Genomic DNA, 26,506 nt, shown 5'->3' with positions numbered 1-26,506 from the left:
TCTGGTGTCTCCCACTCTGGGCCAGTGGGCCACCATTGGGAGCTAATGGCTGCACCCACAAGGATGCGGCAGATAGTTGGTGGAAGGACCCGAAGTGAGAGGCAAGGAAGTGAAGATCTTGAGAGGCTGCAAGAAGAGACAAAAGCTCCCAGGTGACTGCTCAGCAGGTCTGTCATTTTCTGTGGGTGGCCAGGACTGAGAGCTACCTTTGAGAGAAGAGTCTCAATTTGTGTACTGTATTTGTATTTTAGATACCACGTTGCTGATTTTCCCCTCTTTTTATGCAGTTGTGAGAATTTGTATTGCATCCTGTATTCCTGAATGTAATTACATTTGTATAATTGTTCTGATTTTAATGTTGCACAGATATCCTGTTATGATATTTGTGTTGTAAACCGTCCTGTGGTCTTCTGACAAAGGGTGGTATGTATAAACAAAACAAATAAATGTTAAATAAAATCAAAGTTAAGACAGAAAATACACAGAATCCCTGGGTCAAAATAATATATTGACAAAATCTGTACAAAACAACTTACCACTGCATGTGGTTTCTCTCTCCCCAGTCTGGCAGGCCGGCAGTTCAGCACCTGAAGCAACTAGAGATATATTCCTTACATATAATTGCATCAGGTGACTGTTCAACAGGAACTCTTAGCATTTTTGCCTTGTATTTTATTAAAGATAAATTAGAAAATTAATGGCTTAGATTTTTGAGCCTAGATTAACAGACCCTCCAAGTGTCCCTATTTTCCAGGGACGTCCCTGATTGAGAGAAGCCGCCCTGGTTTCTGATCTGATCCTGGAATGTCCCCCTTTTCCTTAGGATGCTTCTATTTTCATTGGAGAAATGTTGGAGGTTATGGTGTTATCCAACCCCCAAGCCATCTGAAGGCAATCCTGTATAGGTAAGTCTTTTTTAATGTTTAATGTTTTATTATGTGTGGGGTGTAAACAGTAAAATTATCATTATGGAATGGGACATCCCTATTTTCATAGGAGAAATGTTGGAGGATATGGATTGACAGCTGTGGCAAATTCCAGAGTGGTGGCCATGCCAGTTTCTCACAGCAAAAATAAGGGTCCTGTGACATCCTACTTTCAAAGCAGGTGATGAAAGCTAGCACCTGGTATCAAAAGCTCTCCTTCAGATGCCACAATACTTTTTTGGCTTTTGCTCCAGCAAATAAGCATTTGGATCAGGGATTGGGGGACTGTGGCCCTCCAGTTGTTTGTTGCACTACAATTCCCATCATCCCTTGCAGTTTGACATGCTGGCTGGGGGTAATAGGAGCCGGAGGGTGTACATATGCCCTCAGCGGCCTTTCTTTGTGCCCACAGGATTCTGTCCCCTCTGACCCTCCCTCAGCTGAAAGAAGCCTTCTTTAACCCTCTATTTTTGCAGTGTGGGGTCAATGCAGGGGAGGCTACAACTGGGGTGGGTAGAGTCTTGCTGTGTGTGGAACCACAACAGTTGCTCAGGTTTTCAAATGTGCCCATAGGCCCCAGAAGGGTGGGCAAACCCTTCTATACCTACTCCTGTTTGAAAGTTACACCTCTGGGAAGCTCTGGCCTGGTTTATTTCTTCTACAAATATTAAACACCACCCAGGACTGAGTTATAGAGTGGGAAGATTGTTCACCCGCAGTCAGTAAGTCCCTGGTATTGTTAAATGTTGACATCTAAGTTCACCCTGAGAATGCTTATAATTAAAAGTTCAGTTTTTATTATAAACTATTCAAGCTGAGTGAACTGTTTAAAAAACTTTTCAGCATGCTGCAATTTCACTAAACAGCGCTAAGCTTTTTTAAAACCAAATGTATTTCGCTTTTTTAAAGACAGCTCATTACTTTCAGTTTAAGAAAACAAGTTGGCTTTTAGTTTAATGTAGCAATGAAAACGTTTTCAATATTTAAATTGTTCTCTGCCATAAAAACAAATGGTGTATTATACTATACACATTTCGCATTTTCAGTAAATAAGTTGCATAGGATGATGAAGAGTGTTTATGCCTTTCACTATCGGCTTTTCGCTGGCATAATAAAGAAATCCATTAAATTATGATAATTTCTTTTGGCACATAAAAGTAATAAAGAAAACATTATTATGGTGGCCTACTCAGGGTAAGTAACAGTTCCTCTTCCTGATAATAAAAAGTTTATTTCATGTCTTTTAATTAAAACACTAGACAGTACGAATTTAAAACCCTCTTTTACTGCAAGTAAAGTGACTTTTACTAAGAGATCCTTTTTCTGTTCTAAGGCCAATTTTCAGATGCAAATGGAATTTTGCTCCAACTACTCATCAAGTTTTTGAAAAATAACGCAACTTAGCATGTCAATTGCTCATTTATTCTTTAATGGGAGGGTGTTTCAGAGGCCAGGAGAAGCATCAAATCTTCTATTAAGAAGAGAAAGGGAGAATCACAAGTCGAAGATTCAACATGAGATGTCTCCTTCCAGCCACTGTGAAAACCTCCATAGCCCTTGCCCTACCGCAGGGGTCTGCAACCTTTAAGACAAAAAGAGCCACTTGGACCCGTTTCCGAAGAAAAAACAAACTGGGAGCCGCAAAACTCGTCATTATAAAAATAACTTTTTGTCACTTTTTTATTATTTCCTTGTTTGACCCCTCAGAATTAGTCCTCCTCATAGAAATAAACGTTAAATTAACAAGTTACCTTTTTGTGTGTGTGTGTTCTTCACTCCCCTTCAAAACAGTGACCAGCGTACATGCCCCCTTTCAATGCAGTGACCAGCGTACATGCCCCTTTCAATGTAGCAGGCAGGCGGGAAGGTGACGTCGGGACGGTGCGTGACTAACGCACGCACCGCCCCCATGCGACGTCACAGCCAGTACAGCGCCCACCACAGTGGGGAGTGTCAGGGCGCACAATGCGCCTCCTCCCCTCGCTAGTATCCGCCCCGGAGCCGCGGCAAAGGTGTAAAAGAGCCATATGCGGCTCCGGAGCCGCGGGTTGCAGACCCCTGCCCTACCGGAAGGGTGTGCAGATTAGTGGATTGGAGGTGGGTTAGTGGAAGTTTGGATCCAAAGGATCTATAGACTACCCAGTCCCTCCACACACCTCCAAACCACAGAAGCTGGCATAGGGAACCTCCCTTTCACAGTTTCCAATGGGAGGGAAATCATTAACTACAAAATAACAACAATAAGAAGAACACCTGGAAATGGAGACAGAGGTGCCCATGCCTTGCTTTGCCATTACTTCTGTACTGCTGGGGAGAGGTTAGCAGGATTTTGGAAACTGCAGTATATCTGCCTTTGATTCTCCCTTTCCCGCAGCTTTTAGGATCATCACCATCATTATCATCATAATTTATTATTCATACCCCACCCATCTGGCTGGGTTTCCCCAGCCATTCTGGATGGCTCCCAACAGAATAATAATAGCGAAAAAATATCCAACATTAAAAACTTCCCTAAACAGGGCTGCCTTCAGATGTCTTCTAAAAGTCAGATAGTTGTTTATTTCCTTGACATCTGATGGGAGTGCGTTCCACAGGGTGGGTGCCACTACCGAGAAGGCCCTCTGCCTGGTTCCCTGTAACCTCACTTCTCGCAGTGAGGGAACTGCCAGAAGGCCCTTGACGCTGGACCTCAGTGTCCAGGCTGAACAAAGGGGGTGGAGATGCTCCTTCAGGTATACTGGGCCAAGGCCATTTAGGGCTTGCAATCTAACTCAAATAATTCTTGTAGATGGGGCTGCAGCCTTTTCTGAGCTTATGAGGTACATATGATTTATTATTAGAGACATTTTATGTAATAACTTATAAGAATAAAGCACAATGGCTATCAAGAGTTTGGCTCGTGATAGGTGTTCGCTGATTGTTTGGATCACTTTTGAGAGAGGACACACTGAGAACAGCTTTCTAGAAAGGAAACATTTGAAAACAATATTCCCCAGCTGCAGTCTGAGGTGATGCAGTCCTCTCTATAACACTTCAGAATTCTTTCATGAGTAGACAAGGCCTAATATTCTGTATAGATGTAAAAGGTAAAGGTAAAGGGACCCCTGACTGTTAGGTCCAGTTGCGGATGACTCTGGGGTTGCGGCGCACATCTCGCTTTACTGGCCGAGGGAGCCAGCATACAGCTTCCGGGTCATGTGGCCAGCATGACTAAGCCGCTTCTGGCGAACCAGAGCAGCACACGGAAACACCATTTACCTTCCCACCAGAGTGGTACCTATTTATCTACTTGCACTGCGTGCTTTCGAACTGCTAGGTTGACAGGAGCAGGGACCGAGCAACGGGAGCTCACCCCATCGTGGGGATTCAAACTGCCGACCTTCTGATCAGCAAGCCCTAGGCTCAGTGGTTTAACCCACAGCGCCACCCACGTCCTTTCCATAGATGTAGAAGGACTTATAAAAACGCAACAAGAGACCAAATGGTTTGAGACACATTTGGGAAAAGAAAACATATACATGTTCTGGGATGTAGCAGGCAGCATGTGCTTCCTCACCTTCTGCACAATATCCCATGCACCCCTGGGTGGGCTGGAGTAAGTATACAAAGAAATCTCCACAGTTCCTCACACTCACAGGAATTCGGAAAAGGCAGCAGTCCTCTGTGGTGCTGAAGAAAAACTGCCAAGTTGCACAGGCTGTTAAGTGTTTGATCTCACCAGGCTGAGGCAAGGACTCGGACTCTCTCAAAGACAACCAAACAGGGGCCTGTGTCCCACAGTGATTCATCTTTTAGCACCAAAACAGAAGAAGAAAACAGTTGATCAACAGAATGTTTCCACCATCCAAGATAAGAAACGCACGCACACAAACACTAATAAGCCAAGCCAAAGAGGAGATTGTGGCCACTTCACTCTTCCTTGGTTGTTTTGTTGGGCTGAACCAAGCCATGGTTTGGCTTGGCTTAGCAGACTGTCTGATCATGGGCTCATGGTTTAGCTCTCTGCGGGGTAACCATCAGCTGTAACCAAGATTTGCTTTATGGTTTATAGCTCATGGTTCAGCAGGGAGACCAAGAAGCAGATTCAGATGAAGAACTAAGTCAAACCATGGCTTAGCTCAGCACAGAACAGAAGCAAAACCAAAGAGCAAAGGGGTTGCAATCTCCTCTCTCGGAGCTTGATGCCGGTGCAAAATCATGGTTAGCATAACATGCAAAACAGCCTTTTGAGAAATAAGGGACACCATGGGCAACCCATTCCCAACCTGTTGAGTGCCATAAAAATAATGAGGTTGACAAAGCACTTGGCAGGCAACAAATACATGCTGGTGGGCAGCCTCAGACTACACAACACTTAGACTATACAAACTGAGTAGGTCTATAGCAGCAGCTATCTCATAATACAGGGTGGGGAACCTGTGGTGCTGCAGAGGCTGCTGAACCACAACCTCCTCATTTCTGACTGTTGGCCAAACTGGTTGGGGCTGATGGGAGCCCAACACTATCTAGAGAGCCACAGATATTCCAGCCTTACTTTAGTGATAAAGGAACATAGGGAGCTGCTTTTTACCATCCTGGTCAGATTATTGTGCCTCCACCTTGCACTATACAAGTTGATTTTGGCACAGATGATAGAGAGCTAGAAGATGTCTTTCGTAGGTTGATCATCTGCATTCACTCAGTGTCAATAATGTGGAGAAAGTAAACTTGTTTTAGAACAAGAACAGATTTTTTTTGATGCTGCCTACTAAAATCTTGCCCATCTCAGACCAAACAGAATTTTCTATCACTACTCTAGACGAAGAATATTCAAGGAGGTTTGAGGATGCAGCAGTGGACTTTGCAGCCTTGTGGTGGACCAGAAGGACACTTGCATTATAAAGCCAAGCATAACAGCTCAGATTTACATGTATGGAAAATGAGCAATATATATATATTTTAAAAGGAGTCTGCCATATTATACAATTATAGGTCAAAAGGAGAGCATCCATACCGCCACACACTTGGTTGGCATTTCAGCCTGCTTATCGAAAATGAGGAAGCGGTACCACCCTGATGGCAGTGAATGATCACATATTAAGTCCTGGATGGCTGATTGCTGAAGCCGTGATGAATCAAAATCAACACTTCGGTACGGACTCTGAAGGATCTGATGACCACCTGCATGACATTCCAGAGCTATAGAAAAATTGGAGACATTAGCATTCTTATACATTCATCTGCAGCTGGTGTTGCCAGTCATAAAATGGCTGCCATGGAGGGTGTGCAAGTGGTTTAACACAAAATGGCTGCCTGGAGCATAGCATAACACTAAATTAGGTAGACAACCCCTCCCATCCTCATTATGCTTATGACAGAAAGTTAGCTATGTCCTGATTATGGAGGTAATACAAACTGATGCTGTCTAATAACAACAGGGAGCATTTCAAGCCAAGGTTGCCACACCACTGTAATTTCACAGAAATCGCTTAAAAGTGCCTGCACATTTTGCCCCATAACTTCCTTTCTAGGAGGATTAGAGACTTACATCTTTCTAAAACAAAAGCTGAAGTCTAGGGTACCTGCCAAAAGCACCATTGGAAACCTGCTGGGGTGCCATGGGCACCAGGTTGGTGACCTCTGATCTACAGCATTACATCTAATCTTGATCTGGTTTGCAAAATATGGCAACCCAAACTATGGCTATACCAGAACAACTCTTGAGCACAACTTGTGGTTAGTGAGGAGAAGGCTTAACCATGAGCCTCAGTCTGGAATATAAACTAAGCCAAACTGTGTTATGCAAACCAGGCCACTATTTGCTGGAACAAAATGATGCCTTGCTTTTGCTACTAATATTTATATTAAATAAAGGTCTATTGGGCTCTATTTAGCAGGGAGCTAAGAAGTTCTGGAACATGAATCATTTAGCAAATCAGTCCCTTCTGTCTATCACAAAGAAGCTATGTTTGCAACTAAAGGAGTTTGAATCTCCTTTTAAAAATGGAAAGCTCGTGAATCAGTTGAATTCTGATAATATTGTGTGATATTTGCCAGAGACTCTAATCAAGACAGGAGTCAAATATATAGCTTTTTTTTTTTTTTTGTCTTTGGAACAAGTGCCTAGTATATATGGCTCATTTCACCACAGAGACAAAAAAACAACCATCCTGAATTGAAGAACTTGAAATGCAGTATTAAACAAGAAGACAACTGCTTTAAGTAATCAATAGACAAGGAAGCACAAGATAACTTAATAAGACAGTCTCGGTTACCATGATAAGCTTAGGTCAAAACATATCAGCAATGCAATCTGTCTTCGGTTTGTATAATATAGCTAACTTCTGCCAAGTTGTCAAACAACATTTATATAAATGTTTCCTACTAAAGCCCATAACATCATAAAAAAGCAACTCGGTTGTCACTTTGTGTAAAAAATCATTATCAGCACTAAAATCAGTTTATAATCAGTGCCAAGACAATCGATTAAAAATAATATTGAAGCCTTTCTGACTTGGATTCTCACATTTCACGCGATATCCTAACCACAAAGGGTTCCTCATACGAACCACAGCAGAAGTATTATAGTCCTGTCTCTTAACTTCTGATCACCATCATTATTTGATTTCTATCCCTCTCCTCCTCCCAAAGGAGCCCATTCCTGTATATATTCTGTTAATTCATCTAGAATCAGTACCCCGACTCCCTACATTCATACAGCAAGAGTGGAAATACATAATAATAATAATAATAATAATAATAATAATAATAATAATAATGTTTGATTTCTCTTGAAAGCAATGAGGAGTTAAAGAGGCAACATCATGGCTATTAGTTATGCAAAGAATTTCATTTATCTGGGGGGACTTTCCTTCCAATTATTAGCAATTATTGGTAGCAGTAATAAGGTCAGCACTATTCTGTTATTGAAATTCCTGAGGCTGTGCGCACACCATATCTTTAAAGCACATTCAAACCACATTTTTGACTCTTAAAGAATCTTGGGAACTGTAGCTTGTTAACCCTGTAGGGAACTGTAGCTCCGTGAGGGATTAACTACAATTCACAGGCTTCTTTGGGAGTTAAAAAGCGCTCTCTGAATGTGCTTTAAAGGTACCAGAGCGCGCAAAGTGATGCTCAACAGGCACAGAATGAAAACAAAACCAGAGAACAACTTTTGCGGAGTTTTTTGTTTTTTTAAAAAAAGAACGATCCACTACAGACGAGGGCATTCCATTTGCCAGCATTACACCCGTGAACGCGCCCCTTTCCGTGAGCCTAAAGATGCTCCAGAGGCTCCCTTTTTCTTTCTTCGTGCCCAGAGCCACCGCGCGCCCTTGCTCTCCTTTCTCCTTACCTTGCTGGCCGCGCGCTACCTCGAAGCACACCACCAGCGCTGCGCAAAGGGAGAGGACGTTCCCCGGCAGGCTTGGAGAGCGCATAGCTCTCTCCTTTCTCCCACTCCGGACAAGGCGCTTTCTCCCTTCAGCAAGCCAGCTTGGAGAGCGAGCTTGGCTCCGATCCGCTGGGCGCCCTGGGAGCGAAGTTTGTGCGCTCTGGCTCTGCTGCAATCTTCTCGCTGCTGCTGCTGCAATTTCCCAGGTCCCGGGACAGCCTCGCGCGCCCTCTCCCTGCAGGCCGCTCCGCCTGGAAGAAGGAGAAGGAGACAAACAAAAATGCAACAGCTGGAGCACCAAAGCTGGGAGGGGAGCAGCAACCCGAGTAGCTGCAACCGAGCCTGGTCGCTGACCCCACTCAGGTCGGCGGGGCTTTCAGTTTAAACTGCCAGAGTAGCAGCGCCGTGCCGTTTACTGCTAGGTAAGTGAAGCTGGGATCGCAGCCTGTAAGCCCCGTCGACCGTACGCTGTGGGTCTCTCCGGCGTACACGGGATTGGCCATTCCTCCAGCATTCTCACGTTTGGAATGCACGGAATGCTACCAGTGTGCGGCAGTGAAGCGTAAGAAGCAGAGGCCCGGCACTTGTTCTTTCACAGGCCTCTCCACAGTCAAAATAAAAAAATTCCTTCCAGTAGCACCTTAAAGACCAGCTAAGTTAGTTCTTGGTATGAGCTTTCGTGTGCATGCACACTTCTTCAGATACACTGAAACAGAAGTTGCCAGATCCTTCTATATAGTGAGAAGGTGGGGAGGGGTATTACTCAGAAGGGTGGTGGGAATCGGAGATTGGCAGATAGCTGAGATGAGCCTGTTGACGAGGACTGTAATAGGTCTTGCAGGAAAAGGCAAGGGGTGAGAAGGTGAGAAATGGCTTAGTCATGTATAATGAGATAAGAATCCAATGTCTCTGTTCAGACCAGGTCTATCCATTGTTTTAAGTTTGGTAATGAGTTGTAATTCAGCAGCTTCTCTTTCCAGTCTATTTCATTACCAAACTTAAAACCCCTTGCCTTTTCCTGCAAGACCTATTACAGTCATTAAGAGTCGTCAACAGGCTCATCTCAGCTATCTGCCAATCTCCCATTCCCACCACCCTTCTGAGTAATACCCCTCCCCACCTTCTCACTATATAGAAGGATCTGGCAACTTCTGTTTCAGTGTATCTGAAGAAGTGTGCATGCACACGAAAGCTCATACCAAGAACTAAGTTAGTTGGTCTTTAAGGTGCTACTGGAAGGAATTTTTTTATTTTGACTATGGCAGACCAACACAGCTACCTATCTGTAACAGGCCTCTCCACAGGCAGGGTCCTCCTTATTCAAGGTAGCCCTGGGATGATAGAGGCTTCTACAAGGAGATGAAGAGAAGGCAGCAAAATAAAATAATCCCAGGGTAGGAAATAAATTACCAACATTTCCAGCAGAAATAGGGGAAGTGGACAATGCCAGGCACACAGGCAGAATTATGAAAAACCCAACAAATCAGAAGAGTCCAGCTTTTAGGATTTGGCTTAGTGGTTAGTCTTGATTCCAAACACCTTGGACCAAACACAAACAAAATTGTCTGGATTATGCCCATTGTACAGAAATCACTGCTGGCAGTAGTAACAGAATGTTAGACTAATTCTGCATACATTTAGCACATTGGGTCTTTCATAGAATCACAGTATCAAAGAGCTGGAAGGGTCCCCAAGGGTCATAAAATGCCCCACAGCTGTGCCATGGTTTGTTTTGTAGGAAAATATAAGGAGCAGGTAGTTAGCCAGATCCTATGTGGATGATACTCAGTTTTGCTTCTTGTTTCTGTTAACTAATCCCAGGGAGTTTCCAGAAATCTTAACCAGGTGTCCAGAGGTGGCTTTTGGATGGATACAGGCAAATGAGCGAAACTTAATCCAGATAAGATGAAGGTCCTTGGGTGTGGGCTGGGAAATCAATGGCCATTTCCAAATGGTTCTAGATCAGGGGTCAGCAACCTAAGGCCCATGGGCCGGAAGTGGCCCGCGGAGGTCATTTGACTGGCCCATGAGCTGCTGCTCCTGCACCGAATTGCCCGCTCATGTGCTGTGCTAAACCGGCGCAGCACGGCGCGAGGACCCACTTCCACGAAGCCAGAAATCGCGTCTGCACACGGGCCTGCGCATGATCTGGCCCACGGAGGGATCTCCGCGGGACTGATCCAGCCCAGGCAAGATAAACCTTGCCAACCCCTGTTCTAGATGGTGTCGTTCTCCCAAGCTTGTGTCTTGATCTCAGTGCAATTTCTGGATGTGCAGGTAACACACCAGCTGCAACCCTTTTTAAAATATGGACCTTGCCTCAATTTCTCATGCCCTGGTTACACCCAGACTAGACTCCCAGTTGGTAAAAATGCAGCTGCCCAGCTGCTTGTTGGAGCCGGATGCTTGGAACACAATACACCTATAACTGCACCAGTTGCATTGCCTGCTTGTTTGTTTCTGGGCCCAAAACCAAATGCTGGTATTGATATAGAAAACCCTAAATGGTTCCGGACCAGGTTACTTGAAAGACTACCTTCAGATAACCTGGGAATCACAAGTGGGGGAGAGTCTGTAGCACTCTAGTCCTGCTAGCGGACTTCTCATAGGTATCTGCTTGGTCACAGTGAGAATGGGATGCTGGACTCAGTTGGCTGTTGAGCTAATCCAGCACAGCTCTTCTTATGTTCTGATGTAGGTTCCCCATGTGATGTAAAATCCTGGAAATCAGAGAGCCCACAAGAGTGAAAGGAGGCTCATTGCCTTAAGCAAGGAACTGTTGCCCTCCCTGGGATAACTCACTTGGTAGAGCATGAGACTCATAATCTCAGGGTTGTGGGTTCGAGCCCCACATTGGGCAAAAGATTCCTGCATTGCAGAGGGTGGAGTAGATGACCCTCATGGACTCCTCCAGGTTTACAATTCTATGAACGTGTGGGGGATGACTGGAGGGGGCAGAGTTAATGCATTTGTTCCTGTATCCTCCTGCTTATGTGTTAGTTTACACAGTAGCCAGAACACCTTAAGAGGGTTCTTGTGTATCCTTTTGTTTATCCTTCTAAGCTTGAAATCCTAAACACCCTTAACAGGGAGTAAGTCTTACTGAACTCAGAGGCACTTAATTCTTAAACACACAGGGTTCTTTTGTAAATCTCCTTGGTTTACACATTGCTTTGATATTGAACTCTGCAGATGTATGCTGGTTTTGCAAGAGATTGCTCAAGATCACACATCGTTATATGATTTTTGACGATACTCCAATGTCCCGCAGCAAATTTTTTACTCTGCTTCAATCCTACTGATGTTTCTTTTCCTTTCTATCCTCTCTTATCCTTATTTCCCACTCCAAATCGTTCCTTTTCTCCCTGCCTTTCCTGATCACTTTGATCATTTGCATCTGCATTGGGTGCTCAACAAAACTGTTCTGAATCCCACTTTGCTGAGTAGTAGGTGTGTATTTTTATTTTAAATCAAAGTTAGCAAAAGGTACTCCTTTAAAACAGAGGGCCAGACTTTGTTTAAAACTTGGAACCGCTCTTTCTAAGAAACCTGACATGTTGATTACAGGACCAGGCATCAGTGTGCAACATTAATCACTAGAAAACAACATCGGGCCAACTTCCAAAGGTATAATCTGAACAGCAGGCTCCAGGGGAGCTGATTCATGCATATTAGTCTCCTGGACAACTTACGGTAATTATCCTGTCAATCCTGTCCTTGTTACCTTTTTTCGGCCAGGGTAATTTTCCCTTCACAGTCAACTGTCCCTCAAGCTTTGTCTAAGGAGCTGTGCAAGCGACAGGCAATAAGCTGTCCAGTTTCTTGGCCATTTTGTAGATACATGGTTATCATCATTGCAACATTTAAACATACTCCTGTTTTGTTTCTTTCTTTTTTAATGATTTTGAAAAAATCTAAACACCACTTAACACTCACATTGATAAAGAAATAGCGAACTGGTAAATCTGTGCTGTGTTAGGGTCATCGATTATGGTACTTTCAGGCTGCAGCAATGTATAATCTCCACTAAAGTTAAAAGGTAAAGGACCCCTCGATGGTTAAGTCCAGTCAAGGTGACTTTGGGGTGCAGCGCTCATCTCACTTTCAGGCTGAGGGAGCCAACTTTTTAGTAACAACAAAATTTATAATTCTCTGTGTGTAGACATTTGTGGACTTTCTTAATTAGTGGACAGTAGAGCTTATTAAAGGGAAAAGATATTGTGAGAAATGGCAAGATTATGGTGGATTGCAGTAAAACGAATTTGCATTAGATTTTCACCACTTGGAAGCTTTTCTTAAGGGACTGATGCACAGCAGGGGTTGTTCCTATTCTACAAAACAGCACATCTCACCATTTTGGTCTTCATCTTTTGTGAGTTGTCAGGCACTAAAAGTATACTGCTGGTCTTTGCTCTGTAAGAAGCTTACATTTTGTAGCCTATCCATTTGTTGCTATGATCACCCTGAAGGATTCCCCTGCTGTTAATCTAACATTGCAAGGCCACCATTGGTGCAAGTTTGAGCCAAGGTTTATCTCAATGGTAGTTCTGAGAGAACTTCCATAAAAGTCTCACTATAAACGTCAAAGCCCATTAAAAAACAACTTTCTGAGATGGCCGAAAGCAGTTGAGGCCAGTTAGTAAATGTTAGAAGAAGGCGAGGGTGTTTTAGGATCTTTTTAAAAGACTTTAGCCTTCAAGTCTCACATCATTTACCTAAGAGTAAGCCCCACTGAATTCAATAGGGCTTGTTTCTGAGTAGGCATCCTTGAAACTGAATTTTGCCATCGCTATTTCCTTTTCCTGTTAAAGAAAATATGGATTCATCCATGGTTTTCTGATTTTATGGTTATGGTAGTTTTAATTGATTTTATCATTATTGTACCTTTTGTAACCTCACTGTATATCAGAACACACAATTTACTTCTGTGGCAGCTTTTTCACTACCCTTGAAGAGTGTTTGTAAGTCCTAGCAGGAGTTATGCAGAAGGTGTAAAGTGTGCAGCATTTTTTTAAAAAAAGAACATGTGGCTTCTTGTAGAGGATGCTATTTAGAACAACGATAATGATGGCCTTCAGAGTATAATGAAACTACTGTGTTCTTCAGACCAAGACAAAGGCAGAATTTTGCTTCAGGGCTTTTCTTTCTTTGGTCATCTTGTTCTGCCACAGAGAGAGGTTCGCTGAGTGGCAGCTTCTGATCCCAGAGGTAATGAAAAACAAGTAAAGGGCTTTGCTGGTGATCTGGTGATATGAAGTCAACAATAAGAAGCTAAGGAGAATCTAATTGCATCTGTGAAACTTTTCCTGTAATGAATGAAGAGTGCTCATCCTGCTTTGCCATTTTGATTCAGTTTGGCCTTGGCAAGAGAAGATTCATCCAGTTCATCCCACCTCTCTATAATTATCACAATTTTTAAATAAATTGAATCTTAATTAAATGCACCTCTCACCTACTCAAAGGAACTAACTTCTCATAAGCAAGTCAGTCCCTGCCCTGTGGGTCACCCTTCATTCTATCCTTACCTCCCTTAAACCTTTCCCAAGTTACTTCTGCTGCCCATCATTCTCACAGGCTGCATGCAAACTTAAGGAGGGCCCAGGGCAAGTGCTACAGACCCTCCAAGTGTCCCTATTTTCCAGGAACAGATTTACAGAAGCCAGTCTGGTTTCTGATTTGATCCCAGAATGTCCCACTTTTCCTTAGGAGGTTCCTATTTTCATTGGAGAAATGTTGAAGGGTGTGGAGTTATGTGATGCCTGAGGCAAGGAGATAAGTAACGATGTAATCTTTAGAAGACACCTGAAGGCAGCCCTGTATAGGGAAGATTTTTAAATGTTTAGTGTATTATTATGTTATTATGAAGCCTCCCATAGTCAAGATGGGTGGAGTATAAATAGTAAAATGATGATGATGATGATGATGATGATGATGATGATGGAATAAGACATCCCTATTTTCATCCGAGAAATGTTGAAGGATATGCAAGTGTTATCTGCGAGCACTGCCAGAGCTCCACCAGATGGCCAAAGATGCCAGATGCTAATGCAGACCCTTAGTATCGCAAGATTGTCACGAGAGCGCTGGGACTAAAATTGTCAACCAAAAGCTTTACTTTTCTGGTTTATAACCACAACAGTTATTAACACTGGGCTTCAGTAAAGTGAATAATTTAATTAGACAGCACCTCTATGATATCGAGCGACAGAATAATCTGGCCACAATTAGGAAATTTTGTCCGCGGTATGATTATTTCCCACCTAGTCATTTTGACACTTTGGCACCCTATTTGCAAAATTTAACAATTCCAAAATACAGACGCGCTTTCACTTTCTCAAGATTGAGTATACTGCCTTCAGCTGTTCTTGAAGGATGATTTCAAAAAGTTCCACTGGAAAAATGGCTGCCGTATTTTTCCGTCTATAGGACGCCCCCATGTATAAGACCCTATTTTGGGGGACTCAGTTTTAAGAAAATGAGGGAAGATGGCCCAAAGTTGTTGAGCCTCTCCCCCCAAGCAGCTGCGGGCAGGAAATACTCCATAGATCGTTTCCTGCACGCAGCAGCGTTGGGGGAATTTGCGCTCCCGCCAACAGTGGCATCGGGAGGTTGTGCTCTCGCCAACAAGCTGGCTGGCTGCACGCAGCTTCTGCACACAGCTTCTCCCCCCCCCCCATGCAGCTACAGGCAGGAAACACCCCCAGATCGTTCCCCACTCAGTGGGGCATAGGGGGAAGCCACGCTCCTGCCAACCGGATGGCTGGCGGCACCCCGCTTCTCCCCCCCCCCATGCCACTATCCGTGTATTGGATGACCCCAGTTCTTTGACATCATTTTTTAGTCAAAAAAACCTTGTCCAATACACAGGAAAATATGGTATGTCCCTGTGGAGATGGCAGTATTGAGTCAGTGGCTCATGTGCTTCTGGCTTGTACTCTTGATGAAGATTTGAGGAGTGAGGTTATTACCCCTCTATTATTGTCCATGCCAGGTCACTCAACCATTGCTACTGTGTCCTTTGTTTCAGTGGATCAAGATGATCAGATGACAGCAAAAACTGCAAGGTTTTTAGTGGGGTAAATAGAATAAGATCTATTATTTGATTGTTGACATAAACTCTCAAAATGTATTTTCCACAGTTAAGTTTTTACCTCTATCATCAGTACATTTTATTTTATTGTACGGTGGTACCTCGGGTTAAGTACTTAATTCGTTCTGGAGGTCCATTTTTTTTTTAAAAAAACATAATTTTTATTAACAGGCCAATCATATCACATTATTTCAAATCACATTAATTCCAAATTATACAGCCAATTTTTTCAATTTTGTTGGGGGTACCCATACATCAAGCTCCGGACGAGGATCCAAACATCACTTCTATTACTGCTTTAATTAAACAGTTCTATCCAGTTCTATCCAGATAGTCTCTTTATTACTTTCTTCATCTTCTTGTTGTCATATATTCCTTTCTTTGCGATCTCTGATAATCTTCACAGGCAGGTTGAAAACAAACACCGTCTGTGTGGGTTTTACACACTCAAAAAGTCATATCTCATAGGGACAGCCACCATTCCCCTCCTCCTTTGAAAGTTTATCTTCGGTCTGCCCTTTAGTTTTCCCAGGCTTGTAAAATATCCCATAGAGGGCTCTGCCAGGTTAAGATCAAATTCCAATCATCGTTCACTTTCAAATAGTCCTGGTTCTCCTCCCCCCGTCTTTCATAAACAAGCCTGTCTTGCGAGACGCCATTTTAAAACTGTGTTATAAATTTTTTCCATTCTCCGATTTTTACCAATCCTCTCTTCATTCATCATTAATTCATCCCACACAGTTTTTAAATTCCTGCTTGTGTAATAAAATACGGTGGTTCTTCTTTCTTTGGGGTGGAGTGTTATTAATACTCACATAAGGCAAAGAAAAGCAAAGTTTTTTCCTCCACCCCCCTTCTTTACTCCTGACATACTTCACTCCAGACATACGAATCTCTTAATGGTGCTTCATCGCTTGATTTATTTGTCCTTGCCCGCCGCTCCAATCCCAGAGATCCATTAATCAGCAGTCTTATCTCCCGAACTTTGCTCGACGTATGTGCTTTAACATCTTCCAATTATATATTTCCAATTGTATTTTCGAGTTAAAGCAAACCAGCACGCGCAGATTGGAGACGGCGTCCGGGAAAAGCCGACTTCACCGAGGGCTGGTGCCAAGTGACCGGGCACCCCCTTCTCTCGAATCCAGGGGTGCATTGTGGCCACCGCTGGCAAGGCAGTCCCCCCCATCTCCTTGGGGGGTAGGAAGACTGCATACTTCCCATAGCAGCCTCTTAATTACCTTGTGTGGGTCGGAGACATGTTATTGTCGGCCATCTTCCAATGCGCCACCTGGTGGCCCCCCTCGTTCTGGAGGTCCATTCTTAACCTGAAACTGTTCTTAACCTGAAGCACCACTTTAGCTAATGGGGCCTCCTGCTGCTGCCGCACCACCAAAGCATGATTTCTGCTCTCATCCTGAAGCAAAGTTCTTAACCTGAGGTACTATTTCTGGGTTAGCAGAGTTTGTAACCTGAAGCGTATGTAACCTGAGGTACCACTGAATTGCTATAGCTAGTGGCTGATGCAAATAAAGATTCTTCTGATTCTAACGGAAAACAAACAAACAAGCAAGCAAGCCCCCACCCCCCCCGATCTGACACCACTGCAGTAAAGTCACAAAAGAACATAAGAAGAGCTGGATCAGGTCAAAGGCCCATCTGGACCAGCATCTTGTTCTCACAGTGTCTAACCAGATGCCCCAATGGGAAGCCCCCAAGCCGCACACACCCCCTAGCGATGCCTATAACTGGTATTCCAAAGCATCCTTTTCCCAGCTCTATTTCATGTGATGCAGCTGCAGCCATAACTTTGAACAATAATCCTCAAATCTTTTAATTTCCTTGTTTATCTTTTTTTTTTTAAAAGGAAACATTAGCAAAGCTATAACCCTCTGTTTTGTATCCAAGGCATCCATTAATAAAAGTGTTACTCGGAATCCTAAGGAAGGTGTGTGTTTCTGAAACGCAAAAGCTCCATGTGTTTTATCTTAAGAAACAGCCATAACAGAGCTAGTTATTTAAAAGTGACGCACCCATTTTTAACAAAAAGCTTTATCAGATTTCCCACCAATCCATTAAGAATTCTCTTGATTCTTCCACAAGCAGCCCAACGTTGACTCTATGACTCAGAGTCTCAGAACCCGTATAGTGCGACTTCTAACGGATGCAGTTAAAGTCACAGTTTCCCCCCAACTATTTGCTGCTGATGGGGTGAGCTCCCATTGCTCGGTCCCTGCTCCTGCCAACCTAGCAGTTCGAAAGCACGTCAAAGTGCAAGTAGATAAATAGGTACCACTCCGGCGGGAAGGTAAATGGCATTTCCGTGCGCTGTTCTGGTTCGCCAGAAGCGGCTTAGTCATGCTGGCCACATGACCCGGAAGCTGCATGCTGGCTCCCTCAGCCAATAAAGTGAGATGAGCGCTGCAACCCCAGAGTCGTCCGCGACTGGACCTAATGGTCAGGGTTCCCTTTACCATTACCTTTATAGGACAAACCAATGAAAGTTAACCATAGGCAGAGTGGAGCTTGTCGGCTCTCTCTGCTATATATTTTTAAAACACCCTGTTTTTAACTGTAGCCTTGCTTAATGCTTCTCCCAGTTTTAGTCATCATAGCAAGTCACTCTGGCAGTGCCTGAGCAAACTTGACACAGCTAGGTAAATTTATGTCATGCATGTCTAATTCTTAGCAGCTTGAAAACAAATCATGTCTTTAAAAACCTTCGTGTTTAAGGATGGGAACAGCAGGCAGCATCTTGGAAAACCTGAAACCTCCATGAAGCAGCTTCTAAAAGCACTTTTATAAATGCATGGTTAAAAAAAAGTTTAAAAAGTTGAATCCTGCATTTCGTTTTTACTTGTACCAGAGGAACTCTGTATTAAAATATCTTATGCAAATATATACCTAGATTCCAAGCCTGGATATTTTAATGCCTCCTTATTTGCACCACAGCCAACTTATCTAGGGTTATATGCCTATTAGCAGTTTAAAACAGTTCTTCCACAGGGTTCCACGTTGCATTTGCATGTTTCTGTACCAGGCATAGGCAAACCTGACCCTCCAGATGTTTTGGGACTAAGATTCCCATCATCCCTGACCCTGGCCCTGTTAGCTAGGGATCATGGGAGTTGTAGTCCCAAAACATCTGGGGGGCCGAGTTTGCCTATGCCTGTTCTATACACACAAGAGATAGGGGTAGGGGTGTCTTCTCCTGGTGTGCATTACCTGATGTCCTCTCACACATCTGCAACACCCCAAACTCATATTCAGTGAGACTCATCTGCACACGCACAGCGGCTGCCTCAAATGCACATACCACAGCTTAACTGTGAAGTGAATGCAGCAAATAGGATGGGAGCTGGTTTGAGGGGAAGTGCATCGCGTAGCTGCAGGCTAGAGATGGATTGTGACTCATGTTGTTGGGACACAGCTTCAAAGGCCAGGCGTGAGAGCACACTGGAACCAGAGTAAACATTAATGTGTACACAGCCCAAGTAGATCACACCAGAGGTTATTTAGTCTGTAATTCAAATTAATATATCATGTAAGGAATACTGGAACAGTTCCCCACATTTTTGTGACAACAAATAGAACTGCAAAATGGGAAGTTTCCATGCGCAGTCATGTTGACAGTACTTAATTTAGAGTGGTGGAAGGATGTTGGGGCTCAAATCAGTCTGGAAAGGTCATCTTCCAGTCTAGAATTGAGACCCTTATTTGGATAGAGACAGAAATGCACTCTGGATTTGCTCAGAGGCCCTTTTAAATTCTGTTCTGTCTGCTTGTGTTCTGGAGTTGGAAACTTGGCACTGAAAACAGATGCCACGACTGAGCCTTGGCACAAATCAAGTCATGTGTAGTGAGTAGCAGAAGTTGGCATGGCATGAAATTAAACTGTGGGCAGGGTATTGCTATGATTGCTGTTTTGGCATGAAGGTCACTCCCATGCAGATCCTGAAAGTCCCACAAAAGGGCGGTCTCAGTTCCAATCATTGCTACTCTCTCTTTGTAAAACTTCATTAAAATCTTCTACATAGAATGCAAACTAGGCTGCATATATATATGGAGTTGATTTTGACATGTTTGAAACCCAGGCTTACCTATAAAAATGACCTTTAGAAATGAAACAAAAAAGAGACTGAAAGTTTAGGAGCTCTTGCAACATCAAACTATTTTAGATGTTCAAACACCCTTTGCAAATACAAAGGATGGGTGGAAAAGGCCATAGGTGCCAGTGGGTCAGTTTGGCTGGCTGTTGACTGGAAGTTTGGTGGTTTGTGCACACCCAGGGATGGCTGTGGGCGATTCTATTCCCCCCTCCTTTTCCCCTTCCCCTTCTTCTTCTTCTTCTTTTGACAAAGTAATAACCATAAATAAATAAGAATAGAAATGTGCACCCCACCACTGAGACCATTCCATAGTAACTATCCAACCTTGCAAAATTTCAACACATCTTGCGATGGTTTGACCCCTTTCCATTTTAACAGTACAAACACCTTCCATATCTCCTCGAAATCATTTCTCCTGCGCAGTCCTCGTCTTACCTCAGTGGCACATGTTAATTTATCAGTAATAGATACATCCCACGCCTCTTTATACCATTCTTCCATATTATATTCTGCTTGCCCCTATTATAAATTGGATGGTCAAGCTGACATCTGGGTAGACTATCAATAGCCACTAGCCACAATAGCTCTGCCCTGCCGCCATGGTTGGAGACAGTAATTTTTCTGAATACCAGTTGCTGGAAACCACAGGAGGGGAGAGGGCTCTTGGGATCATGTCCTGCTTGCAGATTTTCTACTAGGGCACTTGGTTGGCCACTGTGGGGTCAGGATGTAGGGCTGAATGGGACACTGGTCTGATGCAGCTGGTTCTTGTTATGTTCTTAAGATTTGCTAAAATCCTATTGAACTCAGCAGGGCTTACTAAACATTTATAGGATTGTACTGTTAGATCTACGAACGTTTTTTGATGGAGGTGTGAAATTTCTCTACCAGGACCGTAAGACTTGATATCCACAGGCAAAACAGGTTTGCCATGCATTAGGCTAGGGGATGTGACTTGATTGAAACTTGCAAGGAAGACCAGCTGACTATAATCAAAATACCACGGATGGAAATTTCTATGCAAATCTGAATCTTTAGCATTGCGGGTGTCGGAGCAGAGTTTGACATATTTTCCAATCCTAAATGGGTTTCCGAGATACAATACCTCTCTCTCTTTTTGTGTGGCTTCCCCCTCCCCATTTACATTTTGGTAAAATTACACTTCCTTCCACTCTGCCTCCTATAGCGATGGGATTTCAGAGGCTTCACTTTTCAATCATAATTCGCAGGATTCTTTTAACACGATGTGAGCACAACACCGTCTTTGTTCATAGCTAGGAGCTTTTCGAAATATCGTTACTGAGATAAGATCTCTGATTCACAGAAGGCCGGACAAAGCACTTTTTAATGCCATTTGGTTAAGAAAGTAAAATGTCTTGCGGACAGGTTAAGTATTTAAAATGATAATAAACACTTAGTGAGGGGAAGATTTGCTGTTCAAAGCCACAAATTTGAGCTTGAGTGATTCACTAATTGCTTAGGACCTGGGCTGGACAGCTGTGATAGAGAAGAAAATGTATCATCATATAGGTAGTTGATGGATGGATGATCTGCAGAGAGTTAAAATGGCTTTCATTCAGATTTGTAATTACAAATGGATTATTTGACCCCCCTGTAATTCAGCGGGTAATCTGAGCATCTGCTCTATATAACTCATTATTATTATTTTTTAAAATGTGTTTATTGAGTTTTCAAAAACAACAACATGCAGACAAGACGAACAATGAATAAAAAACAACAAGTGTGTGGAGCACATTGTTGCAGTTAGAATGAAATAAACAGAAGGTTCAGTACACTTTTGCAGACATAATAAAATAGATTCTGCAAAGGGAATCAATTTTATGCATGTGTTGTTGGGGGGGGCTATGCAGCACATTATTTTTATTTGTGAGGCATATAAACAGAGATCATGCAACCTCAAAATGGTCTTATTTCTTAACCCCCTCTTATCACCCTCCTGTGATGGGTTAAATTCTCAGACAAAGCAGCGGTCCCACACCCTCTCAAATCATCCATCCCTAGAGAGATCCAGTGCAGACTTCCAACTTGTAGGGATTTCTAGTCTGGCTGCAGCCAGCAGCAGAGCTAGCAGCTCCTTGTGAACAAGAGTGGGATTTAAATCACTTTCAATTATATCTTGTATGTTTGCTTGTTTTGTGTTATATATTTACTTTTAGCTAAATGACCACAAAACTAGGAAGAGGACGGGAAGAAAAAACAGGAAGAAACACCAGGGCGCTTTAAGACTGTGGCTGTTTTTGGGTCTCAGTGCACCAACACAGGTAGTTGTAGCGCGGCCACAGTCTTGCCTCCTGGACGAGGAGAATGGTCTGAGGAAAGGCATGGAGAACCTTATTTGGGTGCATGGTCTGAGGTTCCTCACCTATAGGTTCACCCATAGGTTTAGCGAAGTGCAAGTTAGGGAAACACTTGTCCTACCAACCTTACTGTATGCTTGTGAAATATTGGCCACTTATAAATGCCATCTCCAACTCCTCAAAAGATTCCATCAACAGTGCCTCCAAAAAAATTTTACACATCACTTGGGAAGACAGGTGAACTAATATCAGTGTACTGGAAGAAGCAAAGATCACCAGAGTGGAAGCAATGATTCTTCAACATCAACTTCGTTGGACTGGTCATGTTGTGCGGATGCTTGATGATTGTCTTCCAAAGCAACTACCTGTACTCTATTTCGAACTTAAAAACGGAAAGTGTAATGCTGGTGGTCAACAAAAGAGGTTTAAAGGCTCTCTCAAGGCAAATCTTTAAAAATGTAGTATAAACACCGACAACTGGGAAACACTGGCCTGCAAGTGCTCCAATTGAAGAACATCCTTTACCGGGGGGCCACCAGGTGGCGCATAGGAAGATGGCCAACAATAACATCTCCCCGACCCACATGAGGTAATAAAGAGGCTGCTATGGGAAGTATGCAGTCTTCCTACCCCCCAAGGAGATGGGGGGGACAGCCTTGCCAGCAACGTCCATAATGCACCCCCGGATTCGAAAGAAGGGGGTGCAGGACATTTGGCATCAGCCCTCAATGGGTTCGGCGCTTCCTGACGCTGTCTCCAATCAGTGCTTTGGTTCGCTTCAGCTCGAAAATATAATTGGAAATATACAATTGGAATGAAGCTGAAGCACTTACATCAAGCAAAGTTCGAGAGATAAGGCTGCTGATTAATGCATCTCTGTTTTTGGAGCGACAGGAGGAGACAAATAAATCAAGCGATGTCCACCATTACGAGACTGGTATGTGCGGAGCGAAAAAAGAGGGGGGGGGTGGAGGAAAAAACGTTTATTTTCTTTGCCTCATGTGAGTATTTATAAACCTCCACCCCAGAGAGACGAATTGTCGCCTTTTACTAATCGCAAGCAAGAATTTAAGAGCTGTGTGGAGTGAATTATTGATTGAAGAGAGGACTGGTAAATATGGAGTGCGGAGGAAAAATTATATGACACAGTTTTTAATGGCGTCTTGCTAAGACAGGCTTGTTGAAGAAAGACGAGGGGAGGAGGACCAGGGTCATTGGAATGTAAATGATGGATTGAATGTGATAACCTGGCAGAGCCCCTTTGTGATATACGTGGCAAGCTTGGGAAAATTAATAGGACAGACTGAGGATAAATTTTCGAAGAAGGGGATGAATGGCGGCTGTCCTTATGAGATATGACTTTTGGAGTGTGCAAAACCCATGCAGATGTTGTTTGTTCCTAACCTGCTTGTGAAGACTATCAGAGATTGCAAAGAAAGGAATGCATGATAACAACAAGAAGATGAAGAAGTAATAAAGAGACTATCTGGACAGATCTGGATAGAACCGTTTGATAAAATCAGTAACAGAAGTGATGTTTTGATTCTCGTTCGGAGCTTGATGTAAGGGTACCCCCAACAAAATTTAAAAATCTGGCTGTATAATTTGGAAGTAATATGATTTGGAAATAATGTGATTGGATTGGCCTGTTAATAAAAATTATGTTTTTTTTAAAAAAGAAGAACATCCTTTACCAAAGGTGTCATGGGCTTTGAAGACACTCGAGCTCAGGACAAAAAGGAGAAACGCACTAAGAGGAACGCATGCTTGGCAAACCCTCACCACGATCAACTTCCGCCTGGAAACCTATGTCCCCACTGTGGAAGGATGTGTGGGTCCAGAATTGGCCTCCACAGTCACTTGCGGGCTCACTGTTAAAACCATGTTTATGGAAGGCAATCTTACTGGCTATGAGTGATCGCCAAAGAAGAAGAAGGGAAACACTAACTCAGAGAAAGAGAGATGGGGGGGGGGAGAGAGAGAGAGAGAGAGAGAAGGAGCCCAGTTATTAGTAGAAAATTCATGTTTTTTTGTTTTTAAAAAGAAGCCTGGAAGCACTTTTAGGTCAATTTTTAAGTGTCTTTGTATGACTAGAACATTTGCTAGCCCCTTAGTGAGGTAGCATCTGCATATTAAGGAAACTAATGAATGTATGGTGTGGTAAAATAGCACATAGATTTTCTTTTAAAAGCATCAATCAGTCAATCAATCAATCAATCAATCAATCAACCAAGGTGGGGAAATTCCTGATCTTTTAAAACGGTCATTCTGTTCTCAATTTCCTGTTTCTCAGTGTTGAAGGCTATTAACAAAATAATAATAATATGTGTCAGCACCAGGTAGTAGTTCATAAAAGCTGAACTTTGATTCTGTTTCCTGTTCATGGAAATGTTAAGCTTTTAAGATTTGTCAATTGTCCCTTTGTGTTTATTAAGAGGACACCATTGCATTCTGAATTCTGAGATCCAAAGGAAATACCTCTGTTCAAATCCAAACATTGGGAAACGATAAATTGTCAGTAATAAAAAGTACCCCTTTCTTTGCTGAGATAAGCTATGGAATCGGAGTGTTGTCTTTTCCATCACTAGCAAAGTGGTCACATACAACTTATGCACCACCAGCCTCACAGCTGATTGTTGAATCGTCTCTGCACAGCATCCACAGAGCCGGCAAATCTCGCACAAGGGAGCAATTCACTGACTCTGCTAATGGATCTACATCAATATAAGTGGCCATTGAATCGTACCAAACGCTTGTAGAATCACAGAGTGATAATCCTTCGATCTGTGCTTCCTTCCATTTCCTTGTTTCACCCATCTGACAGCATCTGTGAAAAAGATATGGCAAATTTCCTGTGTATTCAATCATCTGCTGGTTTACAGCTTGGACAAAAAAACAAAAAGAAAAGAAAAGAAGAAAGACTCCCACAAGGACATTAAAAGCATAAATAGCAGGAGCTTAGTGAGGCAAGTGTCTCCGTGGATGGAAGAAACAATGAATTGTCTGATATGCTTCCACAGAAATTGCACTGGTCTTCAAAGGCTGTTCTTCCTTGGAGCTCCTAAACAGAAGGTCAGTCTCTCGATTGTCCCCAAGTCCCCATCCATGTGTAAAAGGGCTGGTTTATTAGATTGGGGATGGGGCACCTGTGGCCCTCCAAATGTTGCAGAGCTACAATTTCCATCCTCTCTTACCCTTGGCCTTGCTGGCTGGGGATGATGGGCGCTGGAGTTCAAAGTGCATCTGTGCTAGAATGTTGCATGAGAAAAGTTAAACTCAACAACGTACATTGGAAGCTGCCAAGTCAGATCCAGATTGTCTGCATTGTCTGGCAGCGACTCTCCAAGGTTTCAGACAGACCACATTCCCAGAGTACCTAACCGTATCTGTGTAGCAACTGCAGGGCTGGACTCTCGTTTAAGCTCTTGCACAAGAGTGCTAGCAAGCTATTTCCCTTCCGCCCACAGTTCTCTGGCTCTGTTTTTGTGAAATTCCAACCTGGTCTCAAGCCAAATAAACAATGAAGAGAGTGGAAACCAATATTTGGGAATACTGTATGTTCCAAAACCCTATATATGCTTTTTCTTATATGTGTCTGTGGAGTTAATCTGAGCCAGGGTTTAACTGGACTCAGCTCCAGAGGCTGATTTCAAATGCCAGGGCTCTGCACTTAAAGCAGAAAAGAGAGACAGACTCTGGGGATGTGCAGAATGTTTTTCTTAAGTCCTGACTGGGCTGCTTCCCCTGCATGTGACGACAGGCTCTGGTGGATCGAGCAAACGAGACCAAGAATAGGTCCAATGATCAAGAAGGCAGTTTCTGCGTGTGCTGTAGAGGGAAGCAAGGGTGCCTGCCAAGTTGAATAAAATATTGGGGGGACCCAGGTAAGCCCCGCCCCACATAATTGATCACAACACATGGTGCATGCACACCATTTGAATGGCAATACCCATCAACTTTGGGAGCTCCCAGACCCCTCAAATATTTAAGGGGGGGTGAAGCCCCAAGGAACTGGCTCCTATGGGGGGAAGTGAGAAGCAGATGGGGCTTGTCAAGCTGGAAAGGGAGCTCATCTAAGAGAAGGGAAATTCTGATCCTGAACCTCTTCTGCCTTGCAGGATATCTTTGGGAGAAGAAAAGAGTAGGGAGTAGACCCTACACAAATTTGGAGTGGAGTCCCTAAGACTGTTGGATGGTGTCTTGTACACCTCCTTCCTGCAACTCCTGCAGCCAAGCTGGTGCCAAACATATTGCTCTGCTTTCCTTTGGATCACATCGGCAAGGCCAAAAAGGGGGTCTTGTCACCTGGGCAGCCCAGTACTTCCATACAGACTGCCCAGGCTTGCACCCCGGAGAGGTCACTTCGGAGCTGCTTCTTAAGGGTGAATCTTTATAGTGTACTTCAGTCAAGCGTATTAAGCACCTCTTGGTGATCAGTAATGTAAAAGGGATGGTTCAGGATTAGAGAATACAGTAGAGAAGGATGTCCAGTTGTCCGTGTTGAGTGGAGATTCAATTGCCAATCTGATTGGCTTCTGTATCCGGAAGGGGGAAAGGTGCAGCAAAATGCTTTGGAGTTGCCTAGTGCCTGGAATTTTTGTTCTCCGAGCTGTCCTTTGTGAGGTCACGCATGGATCTTCCTTTGGGTTGCTTGTCATGAACCGGCTTTTGTGAGATCACAGGCATGC

General features: G+C 43.4%; 1 protein-coding gene and 1 long non-coding RNA gene across 6 annotated transcripts in view; both read right to left on the bottom strand.

Annotated features, from left to right (window-relative positions):
- VWDE (von Willebrand factor D and EGF domains) overlaps positions 1-8,435 on the bottom strand; it is a 50,464-nt gene extending 42,029 nt beyond the window's left edge. For all 5 annotated transcript variants that reach the window (XM_081164257.1, XM_081164259.1, XM_081164260.1 and 2 more), the window contains exons 1-4: positions 8,263-8,435; positions 5,920-6,104; positions 4,483-4,714; positions 537-596 (exon numbers count right to left, since the gene is read on the bottom strand). In XM_081164257.1, the coding sequence (XP_081020383.1) occupies positions 537-596; positions 4,483-4,714; positions 5,920-6,104; positions 8,263-8,347 (562 nt within the window). In that variant the 5' untranslated portion in view covers positions 8,348-8,435. The remainder of the gene's footprint in view (positions 1-536; positions 597-4,482; positions 4,715-5,919; positions 6,105-8,262) is intronic.
- A 15,378-nt stretch (positions 8,436-23,813) lies between these two features.
- Positions 23,814-26,423, bottom strand: LOC308570305. The gene is made up of 3 exons (XR_014001104.1): positions 26,242-26,423; positions 25,013-25,061; positions 23,814-24,645 (listed from the first exon to the last, which is right to left on the bottom strand). It is a non-coding gene; the product is annotated as an uncharacterized lncRNA (long non-coding RNA).
- Between the last annotated feature and the right edge of the window lie 83 nt (positions 26,424-26,506).

The sequence above is a fragment of the Podarcis bocagei genome, assembly GCF_964188305.1.
Source record: "Podarcis bocagei genome assembly, chromosome: 12".
Taxonomy (NCBI): Eukaryota; Metazoa; Chordata; class Lepidosauria; order Squamata; family Lacertidae; genus Podarcis; species Podarcis bocagei.
Note: the sequence above shows the minus strand (reverse complement) of the source record. Positions and strands in the feature narration are given on the sequence as shown.